We start from the raw sequence: 19,048 nt of genomic DNA on the forward strand, positions 1-19,048 counted from the left end.
AGACCCCAGACGCCTCTCCCCAGAGTGGGATGCAGAGCGGCTGCCTTAATACATTTTATTATGCCAGTTGACCTAGATGTCCTGTGAAACCAAATCATGACTGGTGAGTTCCATTCCTGTAACTGAGTTGTTCCTGAGATGTTCATTTATCAGCTGTTCCTGCTCTGTTCTTGCTGTTGGATGATGATGGTTTGAAAAAAAATTACATTATAATTTTGTTTTGAGGGAGGGGTCATATTTCCAACTCATTTAGGCCTTCAAAACTGCCTGCTGATCTTATTCATCCTAGTCCCCTTTGTTACCTGGTTCTCTGCAGCTTCTGGCCTTTTGTCTTACCTCTCTTCAAATCCAGACCACCTGCCTCTCAGGTGGTAACTTCACTTTTGCTTCACGGAGAAACTCTCCAAAATGAACTCACCTCCCTTAAGATCCCCTCAGATTTGCTTTTCCTTTCACATGGCTTTCCTCTCTTCATCATTTGACGTTGTTGATGATGCCCCCAGTTCTCAGATGTTCTTTCGGTTTCCCTAACGCCACCCTCCCTGGTTTTCTTTTTCTGTTTGGACCTTCTCATCTCTTTTGCTGCCTTCTCTCTTGGCCCTTCAGTGGAGGGCCTTCAAGGTGTTCTGTCCTGGGCCTTCACTTACTCTGCACTTGTCTCTGGGCCGCGATATCCATTCCCATGGTTTCACATAACCTTGCTAATAAATCTAGCTCTGGTCGTTTTCTTTAGTTCTAGACCAAAATTTCAAGCTGCTTGACAGACACCTCTTTATAGCTGTTCCAAAAGTACCTCAAACTCAAATTGTAATGAATGTCGTTTTTCCAAGCACTCAGGTAAAAACTTGATGGTAGACCTGAACTCCTCCTTTCCACCCTTCAGCCAACCCAGGCAGGTCCTGTCACTTCTGCCCACAGGTGATCCAGAGCATCCAAGGTACCCAGAATCTCATTGCCATTGCTGCTGCTGCTGCTGCTGTTGCCCAAGCTCACCACCTTGTCTTCCCTCACCTGGGAGTATCACTTGTCTGTACCTCCATTCTCTCAGGTCTTCCAGAAGAGCCACGGTACCAACCAGAACATGTCACCACTGTCCTTGGTTGCTCTCCAGTGTCTACAGAGTAACACCCAGCTTCTTGCTAGGCAGGACCCTTTACATCTTGCCCCAAATACCTCTTCCAGCCTCGTGTCCCACACCCTCTCTAGTAGCCACTTCCTAAAACTCTGGCAAATTTCTGTTCTTCTGGGCATTTATTTGTGGTGTTCTTGCCCTGACCGTCTACTCCTCCCAACCTTTGTTAGAAAATCCTTCAGGCCTGGTGTAAAAGTCCGTTTTGAGTCTGCAGTAAATGTTTGGGGGATTATGACCAGTATAACTTGACTACAGCTACCTTAGTAATGGCTGCCGTTTATGGAGAAATGTCTGTGTGTCAGTCATCATTATAAACATTTTCCATACGTTATCACATTTATACCTGAAGCAGGCGGGTAAGCACATGAGCTTTGATGCCGTTGACCAGCTGTAACCTTGGCTAGGTTATTTAACATCAGTGTCAGTTCAGTCTGAGGGTTAAATGTGCTTAGTATATGGAAAGCAAGGAATAAGTGGTAGCTGCTGCCACCATGGACTTTAAAGAGTTTCATCTCTCATGACCCCCTTGTGAAGTAGTAGGTACTGTTGTTATTCTTGTTTTACAGATGACAAAACCGAGGCTTAGGCAGACTTGGTGGTGCCCTAGACATGTGACTGGAAATTATGGCTTATTCATCTTTTTATCCCAGAATGTCTCGTAAACTTGATAAATGAGTGTTGACTTGAACTGAAAGATGGATCTGGAGCTCCAGGGTCAGATTGAGAGAGGGATTTAGAAGTTGTCACCTGCTCAAGGGTGGTAGTTGAAGCTGTTCTTTTTCCTTTTTTTAATTTATTTTATTCTGGTAAAAATATACATAACAAAACAAGTGCCATCTCAGCCCTTTCTACACGTATAATTCAGTGACATCAACTACATCCATTGTGTTGTGCAGCCCCTACCACCATCCCCCTCCAAATTATTTCACCACCCTTAACAGAAACTGAGTGCCTCCCCCGCCTGAAGTCATGGCTCCCCCTTTCCCCTTTCCTCTCACTCCCGGGTACTAACCATAAACCTCAGTCTCTGTGTATTTGCCCATTTCATATAAGTGGGAGGATCATACAGCATTTGTCTTTAGCATTACTTAAACCTTTTGTTGTTACAGTATGCACGTATTTATGTTCTTTGCCCAACTGGATTGTAAGCTCTTTGAGGGCAGAGGACTGTACCTTATACTTAGGTGGATTCACTTCTCCTCTCTTATCATCCTTGTTTTTGCTTATTAAAATGACAGGTCAAACCTGAGTAACATTTAGTAGTAATCTCAAAAAGAAATTTTCAGCCATTTCTAAGCACTGACCCACCAGTCAAGATGTTTTTGTTAATCTTTGCTTTCTATAGTTTGTATTAAGAAAACATTATTTCCTTCATATTTTCCAAGTAGGAATGACTGTCAAGTACACTTTTTCGAACTCCATCTCCACTGCATTCCTTACATCCCCTGCCTCTGTACCGTCTAGGAGCCTAAGACACGTTTCTACTCTTGGGTGAGAGTCACTGACATAAACTCGCCTGTCCCCATTCTCTCCTCTTTCGGTTGAAGAAACTGAAGACCATGTTCCAAGTGGTTCTCCCTTCCCTTTTTTTAAACTGCTTTGGTGGTGACACATTCTCCCATTTTTTATCTGATGAAGTATTCTCTAAAAACTTGGTCTAGACTCAAGATGTTTCGGGGTATGAAATTTTTAAGTGTTTTGTACTTTTCTTTTGACAGAGCTGAAAAGCTTCAGCTGCTGAATCACAGGCCTATGACTGCTGTTGAGATCCAGCTGGTAAGTAAAGGAGGCCTGAACTTCAGGGTTTTTTTTTCTGGGTCAGAGATAATAGAAAGGGTGTCAGAAGTTGAGAACGGACAAGCCAGAGGCTGCCATTTCTTGAAAAGGCTGCCCATCCACCCCATTTTATAAGAAAAAGAAGAGCTCACCTAGCTAGTATGATCCCAGTTAGTGTGGAGTTAGGAGAAGCAGAAGAGTGGAGGAAATTTAATTCCTCCCATAAGGTTTGGGCCTGTGCCTCCTGTGATGTTCTAGGCCATTCTGGTCATTGCTTCCATGTAGGGGTCAATCCCAAGCATGAGAACATTAGCCTCAACGTGTCAACCCTACTCTTCTTTGTCTCCTTTCTCGGTTCATGGGGCATGTGTATACTTCCCACATGCTCTCTTTTCTTTTTTTTAAGTGAGGTCGTACAATATGTGTCCTTTTGTGATTGGTTATTTCACTCAGCGTAATGTCTTCAAGCTCTATCCGTACTATAGGATGTCTCAAGACCTCATTTCTTCTGTTGGCTGAGTAGTGTTCCATTCTGTGTATGTACCACGTTTTGTTTATCCATTCACCTGCTTACAGGCATTTAGATTGTTTCCACCTTTTGGCTGTTGTGAATAGTGCTGCAGCGAACATTGGTGTACACATCTCTGATTTCAAGTCTTTTTGGGTGTATACTTAGGAGTGGAATTGTTGGATCATATGGTAGTTCTACTATTTAGTAGTTCTGGAGCCTTGGTGGTGCAGTGGTTAAGAGATCGGCTGCTAACCAGTTATCGGCCGTTGGAATCTACCAGCTGCTCCGTGGAAACCCTGTGGGCAGTTCTACTCTGTCCTGGAGGGTTGCTGTGAGTCAGAATCGACTTGCCAGCAATGAATTTTTTTTTTTTTTTTGGTTTTATGCTATTTCTGGGGCCCTAGTGTTTGGGTTAGTGGCACAGTGGTTAAGAGCTCAACTGCTAACTAAAAGGTTGACGGTTTGAATCTACTAGGTGGTCCTTGGAAACCCAGTGGGGCAGTTCTACACTGTCTTACAGGGTCGGTATGAGTCTGAGTTGACTCGATGGCAGTGGGCTTTATGGTAGTTCTATTTTTAGTTTTCCGAGGAACCGCCAAACTGTTTACAATGGCATATACCATTTTACATTCCCTCCAGCAGTGGATAAGGGTTCCAATTTCCCCACATCCTCATCAACATTTGTTGTTTTCTTTTTTTTTAAAATCTTAGCCATCCTAACCAAAAAAAAAAAAACCAAACCTATTGCTGTTGAGTCAATTCCGACTCATAGTGACCCTATAGGATAGGGTAGAACTGCCCTATAGGGTTTCCAAGGAGTAGCTGGTGGATTTGAACTCCTGACCTTTTGGGTAGCAGCCGAGCTCTTAACCACTCCGCCACCAGGGCTCCTCAGCCATCCTAGCGGGAGTGAATGATATTGTGGTTATGATTTGCGTCTCTCTGATGGCTAATGACGCTAAGCATCTTCATGTGTTTGGTGGCCATTTGAATGTCCTCTTTGGTGAAAATGTCTGTTCAAGTCCTTTACCAGTTTTGTGATTGGGTTATTTGTCTTTTTGTTGTTGTCAAAGTTTTGTGTATATTTTGGTTATTAGCTTTTTGTTGGATATATGGTTTCCGAAGATATTCTCCTAGTCGGTAGCTTGTCTTTTCACTCTTTTGGTAAAGTTATTTGATGAACAAAAGTTTTATGTTTTTATGAAGCCACATTCATTTATTTTGTCATTTGTTGTTTGTGCTTTTGTTATTATGTTAGATAATCCATTGGTAAAAGCTAGGCCTGATAGCATCAACCTGCTTTTTCTTCTAAGAATTTTATAATTTGCGTATTCAGGTCCTTAATCCATTTTGAATTTGTTTTTGTGCGTGGTGTGAGGCATGGATCCTGTTTCATTTTTCTGCATGTGGAAATCCAGTTTTCCCAGCACCACTTATTGAAGAGACCCTTCTTTCCCCATTGGATGAACTTAGCACCCTTGTCAAAAATCAGTTGACCATAGATGTGTGGGTTTATTTCTGGTCTCTCAGCTCAGTTGCATTGGTCTGTGTATTAGTTGTTATACCAGTACCAGGCTGTTTTGATTACTGTAACTCTAATATGTTTAAAAATCAGGAAGTGGGAGTCCTCCTACTTCGTTCTTCTCTTTCAACATTGCTTTAGCTATTAGGGGCCTCTTGCCATTACGTGTAAAGTTGAGGATTGGGTTTTCCATTTCTGAAAAGAAGGCTATTAGAATTCTGATGGGGATTGCCTTGAATCTATAGGTCGCTTTGGGTAGTATTGATGTTTAATAATATTAAGTCTTCCAATCCATGAACATGGAATGTCTTTCAGTATATTTAAATCTTCTTTAATCTCTTTCAGCGATGTTTTATAGTTTTCGCTGTGAAAGTCCTTCACGTCCCTGGTTAAATTTATTCCTAGGTATTCTATTCTCTTAGATGCTATTGTAAATGGAATTGTTCCCTAATTTCCCTTTCAGATTTCTCATTGCTGGTGTATAGGAACCCAACTGATTTTTGTTTTTGACCTTGTACCCTGCAACTTTAACAGATTCCTCTGTTAGCTCTAGAAGTGTTCCTGTGGACTCTTTGGGATTTTCTATATATAGGATCATAACATCTGCAAATAGAGATAGTTTTACTTCTTTTCCAATCTGGATACCTTTTATTTCTTTCCTTGTCTTCATGCTCTGGCCAGGACTTCTAATACAATATTGAATAGAAGTGGTGAGAGCAGGCACCCTTGTCTTGTTCATGATTTCAGAGGGAAGGCTCTCAGTCTTTCTCCGTTAAGTACAATGTTGGCTCTTGGCTTTTCATATGTGCCCTGAATCACACTGAGGAATTTCCCTTCTATTCTAATCTTCTTTGGGGTTTTCATCAAGAAAGTGTGTCAGATTTTATCAAGTACCTTTTTTATGTATCTAGAGGTGATCACATGGTTCTTTTCCTTTGTTCTATTGATGTGGTATTAACGTTGATTGATTTTCTGATATTGAACCATCCCTGCATTCCTGGAATAAATCCCGCTTGGTCATGGTCTTTTAATATGCTGTTGGATTCTGTTTACTAGTATTTTGTTAAGGGTTTTTGCATCTATATTCGTAAGAGATAATTGGCCTGTAGTTTTCTTTTCATGTGGTGTCTTTGTATATCAGGGTTGCTTTTGCTTCATAGAATGAATTAGGGAGTATTCCTTCCTTCCGTCTTTTGGAAGAGTTTAAACAGTATTGGTGTCAGTTCTTATCTAAATGTTTGTAAATTCCCCAGTGAAGCCATCTGGTCCAGGACTTTTCTTTTGCTGGGAGGTTTTTGATCTCTTCACTTAATTATGTGTCTGTTGAGAACTCTGTATTTCCTCTTGAGTCAGTTTGGGTAGTTTGTGTGTTAGTAAAAATTTGTCTGTTTCGTCTGGGTTGTCCAGTTTGTTGCTGTATAGTTGTCCATAAGATTGTCATAATTCTGTTTATTTTTAGCAGGTCAGTTGTAATGTCCCCTCCTGCAATTTTATTTTGGTTATTTGCATCTTTGTCAATCTGGCTACAGGTGTGTCAATTTGATTGATCTTTTCAGAGAACCAACTTCTGCTTTTATTGATTCTCTGTTGTTTTCCTGTTCTATTTATTTCTGCTCTGATCCTTGTTATTTTGTTTCTCCTGGTAGGTTTAGGTTTAGTTTGCTCTTCTCTTTCTAGTTCTTGGAGTTTTTGAGTTAGGCTACTGATTTGAGATCTTTCTTCCTTGCTCAGGGAGGCATTTATTGGTATAAGTTTCCCCCTGAGTACTGCCTTCATGGCATGCCATTAAGTTTTGGTGTGTTGTGCTTTCATTTTCATTTGACTCTAGGAAATTTGTGATTTCTTCCTTGATCCATTGGTAGTTTAATAGTGTGTTGTTTAATTTCTATATTTTTGTGTATTTTATTGGTTTCAACCTTCACTGCAGCCAGAGAAAATACTTGGCATGATTTCAGTCTTTTTCAATTTATCAGGACTGGCTCTGTGATCTAACATACGATCTATCCTGGAGAATGATCCATGTGCACTATAGTAGAATGTATATTATGCTGTTTTTGGGTGGAGTGTTCTGTATATGTCTGTTAAGTCTAGTTAGTTTATAATGTCATTCAGGTCCTCTCTTTCCTTGTCCATCTTTCTCGATATTTTGTCCAATATTGAAAGTGGAGTATTAAAGTCCCCAACTATTATTGTAGTACTGTTTCTCCCTTCAGTTCTATCACTCCTTCGTCCTCCCTGGTTTCGTTAGGATTTGAAAGTTCCAGGTCTGGGTTTTCAACTTTCAGTCTCTCCCAAACACACCAGAGCACGCACTGTGGTCAGCCTGTCCACCAGCTGGCACCACTACACAGGCGAGATATAGTGAACTAATCAATCTGCCCACCAGGGGGCACAGTTATCTCTTTGGTTGTTACTCCCTTGCCTTCTCTGTTTCTGCAGCCATGTTTTTAGCTGGAAAATCCACACCCAGTGAGCCCCCTTCGAAGCTGGGTGTCACCCCTCGGTTTTGCCCCAGGCTTCCTTCCCAGTTCTTGTGGGGGCTGCGTATATATTAGCTGGCATTCAGGGGAACCACAGGCAGACTTCTCTCCATTTCAGGAGGAGGAGCCACTGGTATTCTGCAAAAGGACATCCAAGAGATCTGTCTTGTTGGTTTCAGAGCCCCAGTGGCCCTGTGGTGGTTGGGGGAACAGTCTCCATGTAGGTGACCCACCTCCTGACTTTTCTGTAGGGAACCTTCTGTGGTAGTTGGTATCAGTCCAGCAGGTCACAGTTACTGGCTGGGAGAGGTGTTGTCACACTCCAGACAGATCCCCAGGGAGGCCTGCCTTCCTGTATCAGAGCCTGCCCCATAGTATACTGGCTATGGGTACAGCCTCTACTTAAGATGCCTGCATTCTAGCACACAGCAGTCCTCAGTGCTGACTGGAGCGGGGAGTAGACAGACCGATACTCATCCCTAGGAAGGTCTTTCCTGTTGGTTTCAGAGGCCTGGGCTATGGCGTGCACAGGGAGGCAAGTGGAATGCTGATTGTGAGAGCAGACTCCACTGTAGGGGCCTTCTATATTACTTTTCACAGCCTGGCAACCAACAGTTACCAGGTGGGGGGAGGGGTCATGCTCTGGTCAGGTCTCCATGGAGATCTGCCTCATTGCTATCAGAGCCCCCTGGTAGATTGTTGGCTTCGAGCACAGCCTCCTCTCAAGACTCCTGCTTCCTAGCACACAGCAGCCTCAGTCAGAAGTCTTCAGTGCCAACTGGAAGTGAGGGCAGACTAACCCCAGCTGAGCCCCAGGGAAGTTTGTCCTGTTGGTGTCAGAGGCCAGAGCTATGGGATTTGTGGGGAGGCGGTAGAGTGCTGACTATGGGAGCAGACTCCACTGCACGGGCCTTGTGTAGCAATTCACAGCAGGCTTCCTGCTGACAGTGTCTGGGTGGCGGAGTTGCTGACACCTTCCAGACGGATCCCTGAGGAGATCTGCCTTGTTGCTATCAGAGTCCCCCCTGTGGTATGTTGGCTGTGGGTAAAGCCTCCACTAAAGATGCCTGCTTCCTAGCACACATCAGCATCAGTCAGCAGTCTCAGTACCGACTGGAAGGGGAGTGAACAGACCTGAACTGACTCATCAAGAGGTCTGTCCTGTTGGTTTCAGAGGCCTGAGCTATGGGGTGTGCAGGAAGGCAGGAAGGGTGTTGACTATGAGAGCAGACCTTCCGTAGCAGTTCTCAGTAGGCTTGCAGCTGACAGTGTCTGGGTGGGGGAGGTGCTGGCATATTCCAAATGGACCCCTAAGAAGGTCTGCCTTGTTGATTTTAGAGAGAAGCTTTAGGTTCTGTGTCTTTGTACAGCCAGGGGCTGTGGTGGCAGGTTCCTTTTCTGGGGCCACTTCCCAAGTTCATAGCAGCGAGTGGCCTGCGTTGCTGGGGGGAGGGGCAAGGACAGTGGGAGAAGCGATTTTCCTACCAAATGCGACTTGTTGATTTGTTGATTCTTGCCTGTTTGCAGTTCCTCCTTGCTTTCCTCTGCTCCCCAGTTCAGGGTCCTTCAAAGCCGAGCTTCATGCCCTTGATGTATTTTTTGTTGTATTTGTGGGGGAGGGTCAGGATGATGGTCTGTTTATGCCGCCATCTTTCCAGAATTCCTTTACATGCGCTCTTGCTTGCTTGCTCACCTCTCTGACCCTCCTGGCGGTTTCCTGAGCCAGAACCCTGGAACGCATTCTCCCTTTCATGTCATATTGGTCCGTCCTGAGTTCTTGTGCTTCTTTCTGCTCCCCAACAGCCCTGTGTTAATTTCTGTCATCGGTTCTCAGGACAGCTCTTGCAGTGGTCCTCTTCCCCATTCTCCTTGCCTCCAGCCCATCCCCCTCCAGTCTGCCTTCTACACCTCGCTCTTAGCTCACTTTCTAAAACCACAGATTTGACCATTCAGTGGGGCCTCATCACTGTAAAGTCCCATTTGCAGTCGCAGTGTGCGGTTTCTGAGCTGTGCAAGGCTGGGGTGTGAGGCGTGAGGTGGTACAAGCAGAGTGTGCGGATGCTGTCCGGTGATGCAAATGGGGCCGTTGGCTGTTGTGGCAGCTGTAGCAGTTCCCCTTCTGTTGTATGGGGCAGAGCATCATTAACCTACAAATACTAAATGGGCCATTTAACTGCCAGTAAAATCTTTGGCTTGGAGAATTAATAAAATGAGAATAAAGACGTTTCCAGAGTCAGTTTTAGAAACATTCAGTTTTTTGTTAGATTTCCTTTAGAAAAACATGGAAGAAAATGGTCAAAAATATGATCTTTAGAGTTGCTTACCAAAGAACCTATTTTATTTAAAGGGTTATAGGGTATTTAAATTTTGATGAAAACTTTCATTGTCTTCCCAGAGTTGTTTCTGCCCTTCAAAATGTGCCTAAAATTAAATCAGAAAAATTTCTTCCATAAAGGGTGTCTTTCTGGAGGAACCGGGTTTAGGCTACATAAAAAAAAAAAAACAAAACAAAACCCGTTGCCGTCGAGTAAGTTCCAACTCATAGCGACCCTATAGAACAGAGCAGAACTGCCCCATAGGGTTCCCAGGGAGTGCCTGGTGGATTCGAACTGCCGTAACTTTTAACCACTACGCCACCAGGGTTTCCAGACCCCCTTTATTTTACCCTCGTTATTTTGATGCTCTGGACTGCACTGGAGATTCAGCTTGCCTGGGGAAAAACAAACAATCCAGCCAGAAACTGATCCCTGTCCCTCTGGGTTAAGGATCACATGTCATGTCTCCTCCAGCTTTAATCAGCAGCATATGTTGTCGGTGGCTTCCCGAAAGATGGAGGGATGTGGAGGGTTAGTGGCCTCACCCCAGAGCCTGCGGAAAGCTGCTATTAGTCAGTCAGCTCAGCTGCTGTGAAGAGTACCTTCTCTGTGCGGCCATGGTGCTGGGCATTAGCTGTGTTACCTCTTGGGACTCAGAGGGCTAATGCTACATGGGGTCTGTGAGATTCAGGAGCCTTTCTTTGCCCCTCCAAGCCATGTTCCGTTGAATGGTGAGAGGGAGGTGGTGTGGAGGCACCCCCTCAGGCCGTTCTTTTCTCCTTTACAAGGTAGGCAGGCCTTGATAAAAGTGCTGAGTGTGTTGGTTCCCTGCGGTGGGCCATTCTGTAGCCAGGTTTTTCCCACCCTGGGATTTGACTTCCTTTAACAAGGCTTGTACAGTGCCCTTTCTCAGCAGAAATGGCACAGGATATGAGGTTTTTCCTTAGAGCGGAAAGTGCAAAGGACTTGAGAATTTCCCTGTGGAATCATGCAGCCCTTTCTCCTCCCCGGGTCGGGAAACTGATCCCAGCAGCAGGGACACAGGTCCCTTTTGGTGGCTGCAGTGCTTTGATTTTTCAGTTACCCCCAGCTGTGATTTGTTGTGATCACAGACCCTCTGGTGACTGGCTGCTGGCTGTGAGGGTCTGTGAGGAAATGAGGCTGGGCGCCCAGCCTCTTGGCTTCTGGCCCGCTCTAGAGTGTACCCACTGGGATGGTTTGTGAGCCCCCTGGCCTGGGGACAGGACAGTGAACCTCAGATCTGAACTTTTGAACAGGCCACAGTGTCCTGAGCAGGCTGCTGTCTATGCCTGTTTCTTTGTGACTAGAAAGTCTTGAGTTACGGAGAGCCTTATGGCTCACAAAACACCGTCATGTTTCTTCTTATTTTGTCCTCGTTACAGGCATGACTTTGATTTTACATGTGAGAAAAGTGAAATTTAGAGAGCGTCAGTGCAGTGTTACGTAGCATATAGAAGCGTCTGTTGTTGCCATTTGTTAGGTTTGGAGTTGTTTGGGCGAAAGTAGGATGTTAGGCTTGCAGGTTAGATTGAGAAACAACCATTTCTGGAGTCCAGCCGCCAGTGTGACAGCCCCTGGGGACATTGGTCCAGTCTTTGTATATGATGAAATCTCGTCATTTATGCTGACTCATCTGCAAATTTGTCGGATGTTTTTATCGTTTCATTTACCCTTGCATTCTGAACGAGAGCTGGGATGGGAGCGCTGGGCGGTCCTTTATTTGGCCTTTGTTTCTCCTGCGTAGTAGGGCATGAAAAGGTGAGGAGCAATGTAGTTATTGTTGCTCTAGTGATACAAGAGGGGTTAGTAAGTTTTTGGTTTTTGCAACTTTCCCTATTACGTATATTTCATTTAGTTGAATGAAGCTCAGGTTTTCTTCTTGTATCTGGGAATCTTAGGTTGAAGAAAAAAGTTTCTGGCTCTAATTAGCCCTGAGGTGTTGAGTGCTGATAAAACTTCTCCTGTCAGTGAATTTGGCAGAACGAGAAGGCTCATCAGCTCTGTTGCCAGAAACACACCTGGCCGACACCTCATCAGTGTTGCATCTGCCGAGTGGAGCTTGGGAGGCAGGAAGGTGGCCTGTTACAGTCCTCAGCCCTGCCTGTTTGGTTCCTAAAGAAGTCTCCTCAGAGGCCACAGAACCAGTGTGTCGCATCCACAGGCTCTAGTCTGCTGCCGGCGTCTTTTGAGAGAGAAAACGATAGGCACCTCCTACTGGAGGGCCTGGTGCTCTAGAAAGAGTTTGAGATTTTTATTATTGTGGTGAATATGCTTAACAAAACATACATCGTCTTAATAGTTTCTGCATGTTCATTCAGTGACATTGATTACATCCTTCAAGTTGGACACCCATTCTTGCTATCCTTCTCCTAATTATTCCACCACCATTAACATATACTTAATGCCCCCTGGGGGTAAAACGCCCCTCTCCCCCTCCTCCCACCCCGGTAGCCACTAACAATCTTTAGTTTCTATATAGTCACTTATTGCACGTAAGTGAAATCATGCAGTGTTTGTCCTTTTGCAACTGACTCATACCTCCTTGCTATGAGACCCAGCTCAGGTTCTCCTTGTAGCACAGAGCCTCCATGTAACTGTCCTGTCTCTCTGTGCAGGGGTCTTGAGAAGCTCTGGTGGCAGTGGTTCTGGGAAAGCCCATCATGACCCGTGGGGCACAGCACCAGTACAGGTGGAGGTTGTCGCTGTTCTAACCGTGGTCAGCATCTCCTGACCCTCTCCCCTCTGGCCCGAAGTATTAGCAGCAGCTGCGTATACCCATGATTTATAAACTTGGGTATTTTGTTTTCTCCAGTGGAGATTATCTTTTCTCTGGACTAAGTAACCAGATTTGATACTCCCCTCCTCCTTCTCGGGGGGCAGCCTGTGTTAGACTACTGCCCTTTACAGACCCTAGTTTTGTCTGTCTCACCAAAGATAGGGGTTTTTAAGGATTGTTTCTTGTTTAGTAAAGAAGTCATGTTCTACTAAGCCATTGAATCTTTATAAAATGGACATATTATTTCACAGCATGATGGGAAGTAGCCCCCATTGATTCACTCAAGGTCTTCCCCACCTTAAAACACTCAGGATTATTCACTGGTTGTGGAAACATTTGGATTGAGGTAAATGAGGGAGCAGTGTTTTGCCAGGAGCTTGCTGTGTGATATCGTGCGCGTCACCTGACTTCTCTGACCTCTCCTGTTGTCTCTATGCAGCGAGGTCAGACTGAGGTCCCGCCAGCGCCCTAAGCCTAGCCTGTCATCTTTCCCTCACTTTATCTAAATCCATCAGGATTTCTTTCTGGAACCCTTTTTGGTCTCAGCTGCCAGACTGATGTAGGAAATACCATAGAATTGGAGCCCAGACACGTTTAGCTGAGAAAGTGGTTTGTGATTTGTGGTTAAGCCACCACAGGAACACGAATAAGTAATTTGACTGCCTGCAGGTTGCTTTAAAAAGGTGGTTGACATACAGTGAAACTTGTGAGAGCCAGAACTCAGTGGGACTGCCTTGTTTTTATGGGTCTCGCAAGTTCTCTGCCTTTGACGGGGTGCGGTCACCACTTTTCTGTCACTCTCTATTTAGTGGAGAAGATCTGTATTTGAGTTTTCCTTCCCTGACAGGTTAATGCCTTACACAGGCTCTGGCTTTTTCAGGTTTTACTTTTTCAGGGGTTGGCTGCATTATGTTTGAGTTCATGACTACACTGAGAACTAGCGGTGAGGCTGAGAACACTGGCCCCGACTGCAGCACTGGTGTTTCAGATGAAGGGCCCATGGCAGGAACCAGGCTTCCAGTGGACTGCTGATAGAACACCCATTAGGCTCCCGTTTGCATTCCCAGGAGATGATCAAGGCCATGTGCTCTGGGCTTTGGAGTTGGCCAGACCTGGTTTGGGTTCCAGTTCTATTCCTTGCTAGGGTGGTTATGAGAGTTAAAAGAAATAATGGATATAAAGTGCAAGGTCCAGTGCCGGGCATGTGGGAGGTCTGTCCTTAGGGGGCTGCTAGTGGTGAGGGGACAGTGAGAATTAGGGAAAATATACGCGCATCATGGACACTCACCACGTGAATTGTTGGTACAGTTTATGAGGTTACAGATGTGCTTGTTGTGAAATACCAAAGTGTATAAAGGGCCATTTCCCTCCCTGGGTAGCTGTCCTTTATGTGGACAGCATAGTCACCCGTGGCTGTGGATGGGAAGAGAGCTGTTAGGGTTTCTTTTCTTTCCATAGAAATGGGATTATGTCGTACCTGCTGTCCTGTAACTGGCTTTTGTCACCACCCATTATGAGCAGTGGAATTGCCCCCCGCCCCCCAGGACACAAGCTGGCCTCACCCTCCTGTGGGGCCATGTGGCGAGGCCTGGAGACCCGCGTGGCCCAGGCCCAGGCCCTGTGTGTGGGGATGGACCAGGGCTGTGAGGGTTTTCTTCTCTCCTGCAGATAGTGGAGGAGAGCGAGGAGCGGCTCACTGAGGAGCAGATCGAGGCGCTGCTCCACACTGTCACCAGCATTCTGCCTGCCGAGCCGGAGACGGAGCAGCAGAAGAGTGCTGACGACGCAGCAGTGGACGGAGAGGACCCAGCATAGAGTGCAGCTGGCCCGGCGTCACAGAGCCGCCGTCGTTTCCCAGAACTTCAGAGGATTGTTTATTTGGTTTTGCCCTCTATCCTGACAGGTCTGATTTCATGGTTAGTTGGGTACATCACAAAAATTCGTCTTTCCCCAAAATAAGCTAAAAAGGAAGCGTTGTGCCTCAGGGAGAAGAAGCCTGGTGAAGACTTGGCAGGGCAGAGAGCTAGAGAGGGAAGGACAGAGTCAAGGAGGACGACGACTGTGGACCCCTCTGGCAAGAAGAGTTCTTCCCTGCCTTAGCTACACTGTGTGGAGGTCCCCCACAGCTGGTAAAATGCTCGCGTTTCCTGTGATGGGCTGCGACCTAATTAGTTTCACCTGCTTCCCTAGGACCTTCCAACGCCCCAAGCAGGGGCCCAGAGCACTGCTGATATCAGAACTGGTTTATGAGAATCCCGTGAAATGGCTAAAAACTTCCAGAGCAGCGGATAGCTGCCCTAGGTTAAAAGGGGCCAGTGAACTTGGCTCCTCACAGAGGAATCTGTTCCTGGAAAGCAGCAGAGATAAGAACAGATGGGCCTGGCCAACCCTTCGTCAGATCTGCAGCCCCTTTCCTTTGCTGGCCTGGGCCTTGTTGTCGGCACGGCTCACTGTGTAGTCTAAGGTGTTAGGGCACCAGCTCATGCCAGCTGAAAAGAGACACTTCAGTCTGAATGACAGTGGCCCCCGAGATACTTGGTACGTGTTGGCTGCCTTTCTGACAGCTCTCAGTTCCCTCAAGACAGGAGGCCCTGGGAGGGACCTCCGTTGGAGGCCAGGTGAGGCACACCCCCGCACGTTCTGCCAAGGGCAGGCTTTGGCCTTTCGTGGACAGAAGTGGAAGAACTAGAGGTTGGTTAGGAAGCGTTTTAATTTGTTTACAATTGCAGGGTTGCATCAGTGTTTAAAATGTTGGGATGATCACCATGTGAAGAGCTTGTTAATATTTAGATGTCGGGAAGTTGAGTATCTCCAGGCATGTGGTTGCCCTAAGACCCGGGAAGATTGCTAAAAATCTGGTTTCCCTTGTTTGCTCTGTTCCCTGTTTGGAGAAGAAAATGCCCATAGGTGTTCATTTTCTAAGTTGGCACCCATTTTGTTGTAATATTACATATTTTCAATGATACTGCTAGTTGGATTACTCCCCCTTGCAGCTCTGGGGTTATCTCAGGTCCAGTCCCCACCCCTTACAAACCTCTGCAGTTACGTCAGCCTGACCCTCATCATCTGAGGAACAACAGAAATCTGCTTACAGGCAACGCTGCCGTTTACAGGAGGTTTCATTTGACATCTTTCTGGAGTATTGGGCATTTGACTTATTGATGTATCTGTCAATGTGTACCTCTGTCAATGTGGTCTCATTTTAACCTGAAGTGTGTTTAGGTGCTTTTTCTGAACAGGCTTGGGGCTCCATCTAGGTAATAAATTGTTGCCAAGTGACTGCCAACTTGGGAAGTTTTATAAATCTTTAAACAGCCTGTTTACCATAGGTAAAAATAAAGTGAAATCTAATTTAAAGGCTGAACTATCTGATTTTTTTTTGTTGTTGTTTGAAGGTTGAATCTATTTAGATCTATATTTTGTATTGGATTTCAAGAAAATTTCCTGTTTCTGTAATTGGGACCTGAATTTAGCCTCAGTTTCTGATTGAGCTAAGCAGGCCCTGGAAGGGTTCACCTTTACAAGAAACACATATTCTATGTAAAGTTCCTGTCCCACCAATAATAAATATTTCAGAAATAAAAAGTCAAAATTTCCATAAGTCCCATCTGGGGAGGAAAACTGGGAGCCTAGGAGACTTGCTTTTCATTTTATATCCTCCTGTACTGCTGCAGTTTTGGGCCCTGTGAATGTTTTATCCTTCAGAAACAGAAGAAAAGTATTTACATTTGCATGTTGTCCTTGGCCTCGGTAAGTAGTTACTGAATGTGTAGTTGACAGTTAAATCCCATCCCAGACCCAGGCTGAGGCCCAGGCCAGTCACTGTGGGCTCTTCCCTTCTGGAGGGCGGCACCGCAGAGAGCTGGGCAAGAAAGGCAGAGCGTTTGAGAACTCACGCCAGCGTCGGGCTGCCATGATGGTAGCTGGGTGTTTTATGTTTCGGTCCACCAGCCTTCCTTTGTTATTCCAGACTTTAGTAGGTTCTCAATTCACCAGCCAAAGTAAAAAAGAGACTTGTGTTGGGGGCCTTTTTTTTTTTTTTTAAGGGAAAGCTCTAGTTTTAACACAGCTTTTTTAGTTATCTGTCAGGAAGATACTAAGCTCTTGGAAAATTAAGTTGACCGCCAGTTAGGCATTTATCCAAACCGTTTGCTTGGACGTAACTGTGTGAATCTCAGAGGGCTTCCCATCTATTCACAGCTCTCATTCATAAAATAACGGGTACTGTTTCCCTAATCAACCATTCAGTGTAACCGTACCAGCTCTCAGAGATTATAGGCTAGTGAGAAGCAAGTCAGTTACTGCATCTGTATACTCTTTACTAAATCATTCTCTCCCCAGAAACCAGTTTAACACAAAGCAGTTTAACTATAAAGCAGATCACATACCCTGGAAAGAAGCATGAGCTTCATTTAATTAAATAGTGAACAAAGGGACAGGAGGGGGCATTGCCAGCCAGAGATTCTTTTAAGGTTTTTTTTAATTGAGATATAATTCACATACCATAAAATTCACCATTTTAAAGTGTACAATTCAGTGGTTCCCAGTATATTCATGAGATTTTACAACCATCTCCACGAGCTAACTCCAGAACACTTTCATCGCCACGAAAAGAAACCCTCACCCATCTGCAGCCCCCTTTCCCCTGGTCCTGGCAACTGCTAAGCTCCTTCCTGTCCCCATATAGTTGTTTTAGACTTTTCAGATAAATGGAATCATACAATATGTGGCCTTCTATGTCTGCTTTCAATCAAGTATTCTATCACATAATGTTTTCAGGCTTCATCCATGTTGTTGTAACATTCCTTTTGTCACTGAGTAATATTCTATTGTATGTCTATACTACACTTCGTTGTATCTATGTATGTATACTTATACAGGAACCATCACAAGAAGATGAAAGGAATATACAGAGCCACTGTACCGAAAAGAATTAGTTGACCTTCAGCCATTTCAGGAGGTAGCACATGATCAAGAACTGATGGTGTTAAAGGAAGAAGTCCAAGCTGCTCTGAAGGCATTGGTGAAAAACAAGGCTCAAGGAATTGATGGAATATCAATTGAGACGTTTGAACAAATGGATACAGCGCTGTAGGTGCTTACTCGTCTATGCCAAGAAATTTGGCCAACTGACTGGAAGAGGTCCGTATTTGTGCCCATTCCAACAGAATGTGGAAATTATTGAACAGTATCATTAATATCACACGCAAGTAAAATTTTGCTGAAGGTAATAGAAAAATGGTTGCAGCAGTACGTGGACAGGGAACTGTCAGAAATTCAACCTGGATTGAGAAGAGGATGTGGAATGAGGGATATCACTGCTGATGTCAGGTGGATCCTGGCTGGAAGAGAATAACAGAATGATGCCTGCCTATGTTTTATTGATTATGCAAAGGCATTCAACTGTGTGGATCTTTACAAATTATGGATAACTTTGCGAAGAATGAGAGTTTCGGAATACTTAATTGTGCTTATGCAGAACCTGTACATAGACCAAGAGGCAGTCGTTTGAACAGAAGAAGAAGATACTCTGTGGTTTAAAATCAGATGTGCATCAGGGTTGTGTCTTTTCATCATACTTACTCAATCTGTGTGCTGAGCAAATAATTCGAGAAACTGGACTCTGTGAAGAAGAACCCTGCATCAGGATTGGAGGAAGACTTATAAACAACCTGCATTGTGCAGATAACACAACCTTGCTTGCTGAAAACACAGAGGACTTCAAGCATTTACCGAAGAAGATCAAAGACTACAGCCTTCGGTATGGATTACACCTCATCATAAAACAAAAATCCTCACAACCAGCCTAGTAAGCAACATCGTGATAAATGGAGAAGATTGAAGTTGTCAGAGATTTCATTTTACTTCCATCCACAATCGATGCCATGGGAGCGGCAGTCAAGAAATCAAATAAAGCATTACACCGGGCACGTCTGCTGCAAAAGGCCTCTTTAAAGTGTTAAAAAGCAAAGATGCCACCTTGAGGACTTGGGTATGCCTGACCCAAGCCAGGGTATTTTCAGTCGCCTTGTGTGCACGTGAAAGCTGGACAATGAATAAGGAAGACCGGAGCAGAGTTGACGCCTTTGCAATTGTGGTGTTGGCGAAGAATGTTGACTGTACCATGGACTGCCAGAAGAAGGAACATATCTGTCTTGGAAGGAGTGCAACCAGAATGCTCCCTAGAAGCGAGGATGGTGAGACTTTGTCTCACGTACTTTGGACACGTTATCAGGAGGGACCAGTCCCCGAAGAAGGACATCATGCTTGGTAATGTAGAGTGTCAGCGAAAAAGAGGAAGACCCTCCGCGAGATGGATTGACACAGTGGCTGCAACAATGGGCTCAAACATAGCAACAATTTCGAGGATGGTGCAGGACTGGGCAGTTTTCATTTTGTGGTACATGGGGTTGGTATGAGTCAGAACCGGATGGACAGCACCAAACAACAACATATCCATTCATGGGTTGATGGACATTGAGTTGTTTCTACTTTTTGGCTATTGTGAATAATGT

At 44.9% G+C, this 19,048-nt stretch overlaps 1 protein-coding gene across 5 annotated transcripts in view; it reads left to right on the forward strand.

Annotated features, from left to right (window-relative positions):
• CRCP (CGRP receptor component) overlaps window positions 1-16,540 on the forward strand; it is a 42,887-nt gene extending 26,347 nt beyond the window's left edge. For 2 of the 5 annotated variants that reach the window (XM_010596305.3, XM_064296061.1), the window contains 2 exons: window positions 2,851-2,908; window positions 14,202-16,540. In XM_010596305.3, the coding sequence (XP_010594607.1) occupies window positions 2,851-2,908; window positions 14,202-14,348 (205 nt within the window). In that variant the 3' untranslated portion in view covers window positions 14,349-16,540. The remainder of the gene's footprint in view (window positions 1-2,850; window positions 2,909-14,201) is intronic. The other 3 variants (XM_010596304.3, XM_023555991.2, XM_064296060.1) reach the window with 2 other exon arrangements.
• Window positions 16,541-19,048: the final 2,508 nt, after the last annotated feature.

Source organism: Loxodonta africana, chromosome 12 (assembly GCF_030014295.1).
Source record: "Loxodonta africana isolate mLoxAfr1 chromosome 12, mLoxAfr1.hap2, whole genome shotgun sequence".
In the NCBI taxonomy this organism is placed as follows: Eukaryota; Metazoa; Chordata; class Mammalia; order Proboscidea; family Elephantidae; genus Loxodonta; species Loxodonta africana.